The sequence below is a fragment of the Miniopterus schreibersii genome (assembly GCF_964146895.1).
Source record: "Miniopterus schreibersii genome assembly, chromosome: 2".
In the NCBI taxonomy this organism is placed as follows: Eukaryota; Metazoa; Chordata; class Mammalia; order Chiroptera; family Miniopteridae; genus Miniopterus; species Miniopterus schreibersii.
The window spans coordinates 107,958,743-107,971,702 of record NC_138102.1 but is presented as its reverse complement, the minus strand read 5'-3'; the positions used below and the strand labels follow the sequence as shown (position 1 = coordinate 107,971,702).

The following is a 12,960-nucleotide window of genomic DNA, read 5'->3' as shown; positions in this document are numbered from 1 at the left end:
TGAGAGAATTACATTGACTCGATATGGCATCACACTCGTTTAAAGCAAAAAAAAAGTTATAATAATAATAAAAGAAGTCCAAGACAAGAAACTGTAACTGAGAGAGAGATCTGAGGTACATGATACAAGGGTAATGAACATAATGGAAAAAATCCAATGGCCCGGTGGTTTGCTGGTGATTTAAGAGTTGGCCAGCAATAAGAACTGAAACCCATTTAAAAAAAAAAACCAACAACAAAAAGAAAACCCAAAAAACCCACCTTTTTTTTTTTTTTTTTTTTTTTAAAGGACAGGCACCTGTTAAAATACATTGGATACTATAATGGCTACACTCAGTAAGGCACTTTTTTCCCCAAAGTAGGCTGCAGGCAAAGGAATAAATGATGCGGCTACAGCATGCATGGATACATTTGCTGATGGCTTCTTGGAACCTGAGCCAAGAATCGGATCTGATAGCCCAGCCAAGCCTAAAGTAGAGACACACAAACGTAGGAGAATAGTTCTGAGAAATGTAGGCTGAATGATGTTCTGGGTTTAGAGTCTAGAATCATGAAAAGCCACATGGCGTGAGGAAGTTATTAACATCCTCGAGTCTTCCTGCCCTATTTTGTACAAATGGACAAATGGCATGAGCGGCTCTTGAAAACTGGTCCAAGCCCACACCAGTAGAAGCCTGCACTCATTCTATAGCTAGTTTGTTGGCTTAAGGGGACTTTACTGTCTCAGCATTAATTTCCCTTTTAAAGCTATTCTCAGGGTTGGACTGTCTCAAAGATAAACAAAAGGAATCCTTTTGGCTTAGAAGCCCACTGGCTTACTCAGACTTCCTCCCCATCCCTACCTCCCATTCCCACACTACCCATATCATCTTCTTGAACTAGAAAATCATTATTTACATGACATAAGGTGCAAGTCTATTTCTTCTCCCAGCCCTGCCCCCTTGGGCCCATGGAGAGAAAATTCCCCTGCCCTCTTTCAGAAGTCATCCAATCCTGCCTAATAGTCTTAACCTGTCCGTCCCAGAGCTCCCAGGGCAGTGTGGAGAGGCCCTAAAGGGGCTGGACTGCAGGAAAGCCAAAGCTCCCTCAGAAGCAAAGCCCACCCTGCTAGCGAGGGGTTTGCAGTCAGGGTAATGCAGTCAGGGTTGCTTCCTCCCCCGGCCATGCCACTTACGCCCCTGCGGGTTTCCGAGCCATGCGTGCCCCTGGTCAAGATGATAGGAGGCAGAACTGAGCCTCTTGTACAAAGCACAATAGACCAAGGAGGACCTGGCTGGAAGACGTGGGGAGCCCTTCTGCGGGGTCCTGGGGCAGTTCCAGCATAGACTCCTCTAAGAGCAGCCCGTTCTCTGAGGAGCTGCTCCCTCAGTACGTGGGACACCTTCTGCTGGGGGATCCATCCCCTGCTTCCACCTACAGGCTTCTTAGCTGATATGAACCCGCACAGAATTAAATTATGCTTAGCATATATTTTTGGCATACTAGGATTTTCCCCACTAGGATTTGGCCAAAATAGGGGAAGGAACAAAATTTGGCAGGCTAGGGGACCAACTTAGGCCCCACTGATGGAGAAAAACAAAAACAGAGAGGAGGAAGTAGAGATTTTTTTGTTATTGTTTAAAGGTAGAAAAAGATCAGAACAGGTTTGGAACCCCTTGAGCAGGAAGTGAAAAAAAAATAAATCACGAGAACTGAGCTTCTCCGAGACAAAATCTCCTACCGGGCAAACCAAGATCCAAGGAGAGGGTATCGGCCACTTAAACAATCAGAGTTCCTTCTTTTGTTTAAAGGAGAGGAAAGTCAGGAAAAGCCAGACAACCTAGCACCTTCCCCATCAGCAGCCTCACACCTAGCACACGAGGCCGCAGGACAGGAACTAGAAAAGGCTAGAAGGCCCCGGTGGCATCCGGGGGCTTCAGGAGAAGTGGAAAGCTACAGGCTGCCGGGAGCCTGTTGGCCTGTTTCCTTCCTCGTCAGGTTCTCTCACCTGCTGCTTCTCCCATCTGAGCTTAAGGGCTGGTGGGTCACTATGGAATAATTTGTACCTCAATTTGTCTTTAGGCTCCAAGACACCCAAGAGCTCTGGGGACCACACCTCCTTCTGTTCTAGGGAACCCCTCAGGGCCCAGAAGAGTGTCCCGTGCAAAGTGGGCTCTTGATAAAAGACCGCCTGCTCAGCCTTCCTCTCCAGAACTTCAGCATTCACCACCCGGTACCCCACCAGAAACTCCCTAGAATTTAGGGTTATACTAACTCACCAAGTCCTGAACCCTCCTAAACACCCTGCGAGAGTCTCGCTCATCGGGACTCGCATCTCTGGAAAGCAGCAGCCTCACCATCTCCCTTCAACTACCATCCAGTAATCATCTGACCTATTTTTTCCAATCATGCCAATTCAATGCGATTTAAGCCTAGAAAACACTGAGTGCTGCTTAGCCAAGGACCTGGCCTTGCCGCCCCCGTCAGAGACAAGTGGAGGAACGCATCCCCGCAGCACTGCGCGCTGCAGACTCAGACCTAGAAAAACCTCTGTCATCACTGTGAACTGGGGATGCTGGCGTCAGGGAAGGACAGAAAGGGAAAGGTCCTTGCAAGATGAGAGGACCCTAGCGACGAAAGCCCTGCTTTGGAAAGGGCTGTAAGATGAGGGTCTCCAAGTAGCCTGCTGGAATTCTCAGCCTGTCTCCTGATACCTAAGTGCAGTAACTTCTTGCCCACTGTGTAAATGTCTGTGCTGAATGTCTGCTGCGGGGGGAGGGAAATCCCTTGGTTCAATTGTATTTTTTCCATCATGAGGAGGATACCAGAGTCAAAATGGAAGCCCGATGACCTTCACGACTGAAAAGGTCCCTGGGTGTGAGACCCGGGGCCAAACCCACTCGCCTGCCAGGGGGGAGGCCTGCAGCCTCGCCCCGCCCTCTTCCCCCGCACTCACGGGCTCCCACGCAGAAACTGTATGGCTGTGAGGTATTATGAAAACAAAACTGTGAATCGCTTTCTTTTGTAGCTACTGATTTTGTCCAGTAAACCTGAGGTAAAGAACACTCTGTCTTACAAGAATGTGATCAGAGAGAAAAAAAAAAACCGAAAAGGAAAAAAAAACAACCAACTGTGAATACGCTACTAGAAGAAAAGCTATGGAAGGGCTTTTCCAGTACAAGGAACTCTTATCTTAACCATCTACTTTGGGACTTGGAGTTTAAGCAGTAAAATAATATATTATAAAAATGTTTATAAAATAGCAGCACACTGTGAAAAACATTACAGCTAGGTACTGTTAATGTGAATAAGGATGGATGATTTTAGCTTCTTAGCAGCGCAAAAAAAAAAAATAATAAAAAAATGAACAATAAAATGAAAGAGAGACCCTTAGATTTTTCACCATCTTCAACCCCTCATACTATGAAACAAGGCAGAATCTGTGTATAATTCTTCAAAGCAGCCCTGTTCTGATTTTTCTTCTTACTTAAAAAAGGCAAATATTTTAACAAATAGCTTCATCACCTGTCAATTATAATTGTGCAACAAAAAAAAAACCCAAAACAAAACAAAACAAAAACCCCAAAACTTGTTGCTCCAACCTCTTTGCTAACTGAATGTGTTTAAGAAGTGGAGAGGAAAAACTTCAAGTACACTGAATACAACTTTGCAATGAAATTAACAAAAAACGGAAAAGGGAACACAATGTCACACTGATGTTCAGCTGTCTGTCTTTGCACCAGCAATAACTTTTCTTTCCATGTCCAAAGGGGAAGTATATAGGTGGGAATTAAGATCCTTACATGCCATCAAAATGATAACAGATCTTTGTTTTCAGGCTTTTCTGAGGAATGTTGTGATGGGAATGTCAGCGGAAAGGGTTGTGTCTCTTCAGTCCTAGTAGGGACACCAGAACTATGTACCAGAGGATGTCAGAATCCAGAAGCGAACAATACCAGGACTGGCGGGGGAGGGGGGGAGGGCACCAAAGAAGGGAGGAGTCTGTTCAGCATAATTTGCATAAACCATCCCATCTATCCCTCAGGAACAAGTTTTTCAAAGTGCTTTGCGAATGGAATGGTTTATAACAACACTAAACTGTGGACCAGACATGCCAATCAGCACCAAAAATTAGTTTTCTCCTAATAAGGGATGCCAAGGTCACATTACTCTCTTTATGCATTGAACGATTCCACTCCAGATCCCACCCACCCCTGGTCTCCATCTGCCTTCATTTCATATGAGTTTTGGTAATGGCCCAGAGCCACACTGCCCCTTTAGACAAAATATGGTGATGGGTGCAATGAACCATGTTTGGAAGGAGAAGCAAGATGTCAAAAAACGTAAAACCCAGGATCTAATCACCTGTGTCCAACTGAAAAGTAAAACATCTTTTTTAGGTAGCAGCTACTGTAGACAGCAAGAGTTCCCAACTAGAGATCCAGCAATGCTCCGGACTTGTAACAGGTGGTCGAGACCAAAAGTGCTTCTACATCCAAATTGGTTCAGTCACGTTGAGAGACTGCTGCCTCCTCCCTCCCCACCATGTCCCTCCTTGTTTCTAATTCCTTCTCGAGCTCATGGCTTTGCAATCTAATCACGCCATAAATGGCATATGCAGTTCCTTGAAATTATCCTAGTAGAGGTGTATCATGTGCTAGTTTATAACATGAAAAAAAAAGCCTCCTCTAATTCGTCCCATATTGCAGGCGTACATTTTCTCTAGCTACTCTGCAGTTTTCCTATAAGCGTTTTACTATTACTTTTAACATAACCAAACAATAACTGTTCGAATACACAAGGGATTCTCTTCTGTTGTACTTCAAATAGGCACCAAATGCTTTTAATCATTCTGGTTATATAGGACCTTTTTCTCTCATTTCTAAAAGACTTTTCAATGATCTAGATGGGGGCAGAATTTTTTTTTTTTTAAGTTTCATCCTAAAACATAAAGAGCAAAACAACCAGAGAGAAGGAGAGAGCAGATGTGAACACGTCTCTCCCATGCGGCCCGACTGACATCCTCACAGGTCAATATCCCGCACGTCTGTAGGGGTGCTGGCTTGGTCCAGTTCATCCTCCGACTTGGATCCTTCCCCCTGCGCCTGCTGGAACTGCTGCAGGCTGCTGAGCAGCACCTCCTCAATCTGCTCCTGGCAGGCTTTGAGGCAATCCTAGAAGGAGAAGGGGCCAGGACAGAGCTGTTAGCAACGTCAACAGGGCACAGAGCATTTGATGAAGACAACACACACAGTTCAAGCCTCCCATTATTCCATGCTAGTTTTCTAGTAGAAATTAATCTAAAGTAAAGAGATGGGTTCATGAGGTGCCGTGGAACCTCATTACTCCAAGTCCATGCTGCAGCGCCACCTGGGAGCCTGTTAGAAATGCAGACTCTCAGGTGATGCGTATGCACAGGAGCATCTGAGAAGAACTGGCCTACATGCTGAGCCACAGATGGGCATGCAGTGCCCAGTAACCTAAGGGCCACACGATGCTTTCTGCTTGGAGAAGTTGGGGGGTGACAGAGAAAAGGGGAAGGCCAGCACTGCAGACAGCACTGGAGTACTAGACAAACAGCACCCGAGGGATAGGAAAAGAATGGGCCCAACTGTACTGGCTCCCACATGCACTGTGCAAGTGCTTAAAAACAAAAATTCTGTTGTTCTGCTTACTTACCATTCCCTTAACTCTCATAAAAATACAACACAGAATGTTTACAAAATTCTGGACACTTGTGCTGTCCAATTTGGATATAAGCAAGAATTTGCAGGATTGCTCTGATATTAGTCTATATTTGGTAGGGAAAATTCCAAATGTCTGCCCCAGACAGAAGCTTCTGTTAGCTGGCTGACGTGGAATGCAATGGCAAGTCATGGTGTCTGTCACTTGGGAGAGACTGGCTCCTACTAACAAGTAGGGAGTGAGCTGAAGAACTTGTTTAGTGGACATTTCCAACCCCTGTGCTGTGAGGCTGCTTTTCTGCACTTTCTTCAGCAGTGTATCATATACATACAGAAAACATTAAAAAAATTTTTTTTAAATATGTCTATTGATTTCAGAGAGAGGAAGGGAGAGGAGGAGAGAGATAGAAACATCAATGATGAGAGAGTTGCTGATCGGCTGTCTTCTGCACACTTACTGAGGATTGAGCCTGAAACCCAGGCATGTACCCTGACTGGAAATCAAACTATGATCTCTTGGATCATAGGCCAACACTCAACCACTGAGCCACACAGGCCAGGCTGTTAAATTGAATCTGCCTGGTTCTTTCCAGTTTCATATATGCTTGCCATTTGTCTGTTTCCACTGTGAGATTTTTCACTGAACAGAGGTGACTGTTTGCCAAGCATATAGGGGTTACCTTTACATTCCAAAATAAAGTTGGGAGTTTACTTGGGAACAAAATTTCCATTCCCCTCTCTCTCATCCACTCCACATTTCAAACTTTTTATTAAGAGTAGGAACAACTGCAGATAAGTGCTAAGGGCAGAGATGAAATATCACCCAGAATGTAAGGAGAACCGAAAGAAGGGTGGGTATTTGCTGTCCTCCCACCACACTTTCAGGCCGCAGCTAAGTTATTTAACTTCTCTGATCTCAGCTCCCCACTTGTACAATAAGAATAATGAAACACTCATAGAGTAAAGATCAACTGAGATGCTATGTATGAAGAGCTAAGTGGCAGTTCAATAAATGATAATTATTAATTATGAATAACAATAGATAATCAGCCCAGGAATCTGAAAGAATGCTTTAGACTTCCTTAAAATGAGTTATGTATTAGCAATTGCTGAAGATTGGTGAATGGGGCACTGTGACTGGCACTGAGGACTGAATGTCAACCAAGACACACATAACCCAGCTGCAGAAGTCCCCATCCCACCCTGAATAAGCTGAGGAGTCAAGGACTAGAGACCAAGAGACTTACTGATATCCCTCAAGTGTCCTGTGGCTTCTCCTGGTCACACCCTCTACCCTAACCGCCCTCACCAGTGATTAGCAAGCTGGTGGGCCTCCCTGCTTGGATCTTCTCCGTTCTCCCCTCCAAGACCACAGAACAGTCTGAGGTTCCTAAGTCACTCACCACTTTTCAAAAGGTCTAGGTGGTGAAAGCTAAGGCCATCATATTTCTAAGGACACTGGCATTTTAGAAAGAGACAATTGAAAACCTTAAAACCTTACAATCTAAGTAATAATAACAAAAATAATAATAATATAAAAGTCAAAGTTAATGTGGGGACTAACACATAAGGCAAAACAATACATGGTGAGTCAAAACTAGTCTTGCCCTGGCCAGTGTGGCTCAGTAGTTGGACTGTCCGCCCATGAACTGAAGGGTCTTGGGTTCGGTTCCCAGGCAAGGGCATATACCTGGGTTGCAGGTTCAATCCCCAGCCCCAATCAGGGCGTGTGCGGGAGGCAACCAATTGATGTGTCTCTCTCACATTGATGTTTCTCTCTCTCTCTCTCCCCCCTCCCTTCCACTCTAAGAAAAAAAAAAAAAATGGAAAAAATATCCTTGGGGTAAGGATTAACAAAACAAACAAACAAACAAACAAACAAAAAATACATCCTCAGGTAAGGATTACTTAAAAAAAAAAAACAACAAAAAATCCACAACTCGTCTCAACTGTCCTTTAGGAAGGTCCTGCAGAGGTGGGCAGTGAGTCCCACTCTGTTGGTTTTCCTTAAGCTGGCACGGACAGCTCATGCTCTATTTGGGCACCGATTGAAGAGCTGACTTGTTCTTAGGAGCCACATGGTGGGCATAACATCCATCTTCAAATGCTAGAACCCTCACGGTGCTGTGAGCTGCTCCCCCAGGAGAGGTGAGAGGAGCAGACTCAACAGCAGCACCCTCCCTCACCCCCAGGGTTCCTCACTGAGGAATTTAATATTATTTTTCTTTCTCTCTTTTTTTTTCTTGCAGAGAATAATGAAATGAATCCAGGCAGTTACTGCATGATGCCTCTTCTACTGTAAAGGTACCTCAGGAGCTATTGAGGGTACATTTAAAGTTTTGTTTTCTCAGAGTCAGGGGAAATGAATCAGAATTTTTCCAAACCACAGAGATAGTAACCATGGCTTCCATGGAAGACAAACCCTATCCAAAGTATATGGTATGAGAGAGCGCGCTTTTGTTATCTAAAAAGAATGGCAGGATTCTCAGTTGTTTGAGGGATCATGAGCACACACAGACACACACACGTATGTATGTTGTGTGTATGGACAGATCATAGCTCTGAACCATTAAATTAAAAAAGGAATGCCCATTAGGTGTCAGCAATGAGATCTTTTTAGAGGGCCTCACTGGGCACAGCCACCCGGTGAAGACATCCCACTGCGAAGTTCCCACGGAGACCTTAGTGCCTCCCGGCCAGTCCTGTCCTGCGTTCCTTCCTCAGAGGCTCCACCTCGCCCCATGGAGAGGTCATCTGATCAACACACCTCTTGCACCAATAATACGACCATCGCAGTGCTTGGCCACACTAGCATCCCCAAGATAGATGGTCTTCCAGATATGGAGACAGGGCTCCAGAAAGCTCAAGAACTACCAATGTTCCTGCTTTTCCTGGTTCTAGCCTTTTCTTCCAGCAGCCTAAGGCCTAAAGGAACATTTCTGAGAAAATCTTACTGGGAAGGCTGAGATATTTGGCAGTCACTTTACTGAGCTTTCAGAGCCATGCGACTGCAACACACACATGCGTGTCAAGTGTCACACCTATGTGAGCCCCAGCCAAGAACACGTGCACAGGTTTTTCTGAATAAAATGAAGATTTCATATGGAACACACACTCTCTGCTTTCTTCAGTCCCATTTTAGTCTCCATCTGAATCATTACTGCCGCTGACCAGTCCTTCATCTTTGATCCTTATGGGAAGGGGAAAGTGACAACTAAAGCAGTTGCCCCAGAAATGAGGGACCCTGAATGCCACCCCTTGGTCTCTCCTAGATTCATCCATGACAGAGCAGGAAGCTAACTTCTCTGGGGCCAATCATGTCCCTTTCCTGGAAAGCTCTCAGGGGTCTCTGCCTAACTCTCCTGCAGGTTCCCCTTCTTCACAACTTGGCCATGATCAGCTCGAGTTTCAACGGCAGGGATCCCTCATTCGTAACTAGAAGGAAAGCTGAAGGGCAGAAGCCTGTCTTGTATGAACGATGTCCAACATCCTACTCTCTGAGGGTGGAGAGATCAGCACCCCCTTCCTTGAGATGGAGCTCACTCCCTGTACATTAACACCCTGGTTTAGCATTTAGATCCCTCCCTGGACTTCCAAGGAGCATGTGAATCTCCTGTGAGCTGGTGGAAAGTGAAGGAGGAGTGGTGGTGCCATTACCTGCAAGCAGGGTGCCAACTGTACTGTACACAGTCCCCTTCCTGCCTCAGGAGCGCCCAGTCTCCCAAGCCGCAGGGCAGGACAATGCCTGGGGTTGGGGCAGGGCAGGCAGGGACCTGGAGGAGAGAGGAGCCCTGCCTCCGATCCTGCTTGTGCTAGGAGGTCAAGCTGAGGGAGGGAAACAGAAGGGGCGGGCCAGCTGGAGAGCTTGAAGGGGAAAGGAGGCAAAGCTAAAAAGAGTGCGATAAAGTATTTCCAAAGGGCAGAATTATAAGCGACATACACAGATAATTATAAAACCTGAGAATTTGGGGGTCCACAGGGATTTGGGCATTAAACATCAAAATGCCCTGAATTTACAGCTAGACACTGAAGCCTGGCTTGTCCCCCAGTTACTAGTGAAAAGCTAAGACTGGCCTTAAAAAGGTAAGCCTCCAGCCCTGGCCAGTTTTGCTCAGTGGTTAGAGCACTGGCCCGAGGACTGAAGGATCTTGGGTTCAATTCCGGCCAAGGGCATGTACCTCGGTTGCAGGCTTGATCCCCGGCCATGGTCGGGGTGCATGCAGGAGGCAACCAGTTGTCTCTCTCTCACATTGATGTTTCTCTCTCTCTCCCTCTTCCATACTTTCTGAAAAAGCAACAGAAAAAATATATACATATACACACACATACATACATACATCCTCTGGGGATGACTTAAAAAAAAAGATAAGCCTCCAGTTTGAGAACTCTTTTCTCTACATCTTCCCTTTCCTCCCCAGCTCCAAGTAAAGCCATATAGGCCCAAAAATCTCCAAGGAAAGGAGACCTAGCTCCAGTGGCTGGGAAAAATGGACAGCACCCCCAATGGAAAGATGCTACGTGCATGTAAAGCGTAGTGACCCTGGGACCTCCGCTTACTCCGGCCTCCGAAAGCACCAGCCACGGTGGTTGGATGCCCCAAATTAAGCTGATTAAGAGGAGAGCCATAATGCTCATCTGTCAGCCAGGACAGGTGGCACTCCACAGCGCTGGAGGTCGGCAAGCCTCCAGCTTGGACGGTGACGGGCCCCTCCTTGCCCACGCCCCCAGCCTTGGAGCCCTGACAGCCGTGCCTGTGACCTCCAGCTCCTTACACGGGCCTCCGACTTCCTCCGCTCGCTGGCTCGGGCCCCGCGCTCTGCACCCTCCTCTGCCTCCATGAATGGGCTGACGGAACTCCTACCATTAGCCCTCAGTGTAACGGCACCACTCCATTGTCACCACACACGCACTGCACTCAACAGGGGGACAAAGGGCTGAATGAGCCCCAGACCCGCGGCCAACTCAGGCAGAGACGACTTAGGAAACTGTCTCATTCTTTCTTTCTTCACAGGCTGTTTGGCCTATTTCCTTGCATACCAAATGAGGCCCGCAGCAAAAATAAGGCAAGAGAGGGAAGCATCAGCCTCCAATTCTGCTCCCCCGCCTCCTACCCCCAGCTTTCTTTCCAGCAACCTTCATGAGGGTCTTGACCACAGGCCCCGTCAAGTCCACAAAGGACGGTCTGGGTGAGACTGGCCGATAGGACACGGTGTGCTGCCAGGCGCTGCTGCTTCTAGCTAAGAAGGACCAACATACAATGCGAGGGACCCTGTGAAAAACCTAAGTCAAAACAGAGACTTCTTGCCCTTCGCTGCTAACTTTTTAAATGGTTCACTAACAATCAGGATAGTAACATGCCAGGAGGACCCTAAGGAAAGGGCATCTTGGAACCTCCCCTGGGCGGTATTTTAGAATGGGACAGAGAGCTCTGATGTAACCTAAGCAGGAGGGGATAAATATAATGACCAGGTGACTAAAGTCTGTGTCTGTTCTGTCAAATGTCTTCCAGTAACTTCATAAAGTCGTCATGGCCTGTCAGTCTCACTTCTATTTTTTCATTAGTGAATCAGTAAAATTGGGCCATTTGAAAATGAAGAGACTTGCTCTAAGACAAAGGCAGGTAACACTTTCTGAGAACCCTGACATATGAGATTAATATTAAGAAATACGTAGCTTTCGAAAAGACCTGGAAAGACCAAAGGATTAGAGACACATTTGAAACGCATGTGCCCAGCCCTTGTCCTCCATTCCTTCCTTCCTCCTTCCCTCGTCTTCAGCATCGTTCCCCAATCACTGTGCCAGGGGCTCTGGGGAGAGAGCTGAGTAAAAGCTGGGTCTTGTTCAGAGGTTCTATAGACAAGCGAACAGTGAGATAAACGTTGGCACAAGGCATGAGCAGAGTGCCCAGGGGACGGAAGAGGAACCCCAATCTGCCTGGGGAAGCAGGGAAAGGTTCACGGGGAACCAGGACAGCCGATCCCTCCTCTCAAACTTACCCTTGGCAACGGAAGCCTGGTAGAGGTTCCCCCGAAAGCCAGAACTGCCTCTCTGGCTGGTGTCTGTTTTTAGCAACACTTATGAGTGGAAGGAAAAGTACTTAAAATATACCACCCTCTGAGACTTTTATTCCCTGTAAAACTGTCAGGCTTCTCACTCAGCTTTCTGTTTGGAATGAAGCGTTCCGGTTTATTTTGGCAACCAGGGGGAGCAACAAAGACCAACTTTCTCAGAGCCACATGGGTCCCTCCTATCAAAGCTTTCTGCTGCGGGCCAGGGAGCCACAGAAGCTTGTCCGGCTGTCTCCAACCAATCAAGGGGACCCCCTTTTCAACAGTTTGATTGCTGACAATCCCTGCATAGTAAACACTGTAAGCTTGAAGAGACCACAAGTAACAAGGTGCATGGGGCAGGCCCAGAGCTGCGGGACTCTAGGGTAAGATGTTGGCTCCTCCCGATTCCCACTCAGAGCCTAGAGCCAGGGGGGCGAAATGCAGTCCTGAGGCTTGACTTCCCCGTGGGGGAGCTCGACACAAACCCAGGGACATTTCACAGTGTGGCCCGAGGACACTATGTATGTGTACTGTATGTATATGTTTTATGTGACAAAATATGGGTAACATAAAATTACCATCTTAATCACTTTTAAGTATGCGGTGGCATTCAGTACAGTCAGTTTGCTGTGCTACCATCTCCAGAACTTCTTCATCAGCCCAAACTGAAACACCACACCCATTAAACAATAGCTCCCCACCCCCCCAGTCCCTAGGCCCCGGTACCCTCCACTCCACTTTCTGTCTCTATGAATTGGACTACTCTAGGTACCTCATATAAGTGGAATTATAAAATATTTGTCTATTTGTGTCTGGATTATTTCACTTATGATTTCAAGGCTCATCCATGTCGTAACGTGTCAGAGCCTCATTTTTTTTTAAGTTGAATAATATTCCTCTGCCTGTACATACCACATTTTATTTCTCCGTTCCAAGGACATTTTCGATCGTCAAGTTTATGCTATGGAGAGGCCTGCATTTTCCATTAGGCCTGGCTTGATTTCCTACTGCATTTATAGTGCCTAACACATGACTTACCCTTCACTCACCTGTGACCTGCATTTGCGAGGGTCTTACGTACTTTACTCTTGATTTTCTTTACCGTGGCTAAGTTCCTTGAAGGCAGGAACCTCATCTTTTCTTTTCCATGCACAACCCACACCCCCAGTTTCTACCATGGTGCCTTGAGTACATGCCTTGCTCATAATGTAAAGTCTGCCTGCATTCAGTACTTCCAGGACTCAATGG

The 12,960-nt window shown here is 46.6% G+C and overlaps 1 protein-coding gene across 2 annotated transcripts in view; it reads right to left on the bottom strand.

Annotated features, from left to right (window-relative positions):
- Positions 1-1,612: 1,612 nt before the first annotated feature.
- CCND2 (cyclin D2) overlaps positions 1,613-12,960 on the bottom strand; it is a 28,189-nt gene continuing 16,841 nt past the window's right edge. For both annotated transcript variants that reach the window (XM_081127616.1, XM_081127617.1), the window contains exon 5: positions 1,613-5,152. In XM_081127616.1, the coding sequence (XP_080983742.1) occupies positions 5,003-5,152 (150 nt within the window). In that variant the 3' untranslated portion in view covers positions 1,613-5,002. The remainder of the gene's footprint in view (positions 5,153-12,960) is intronic.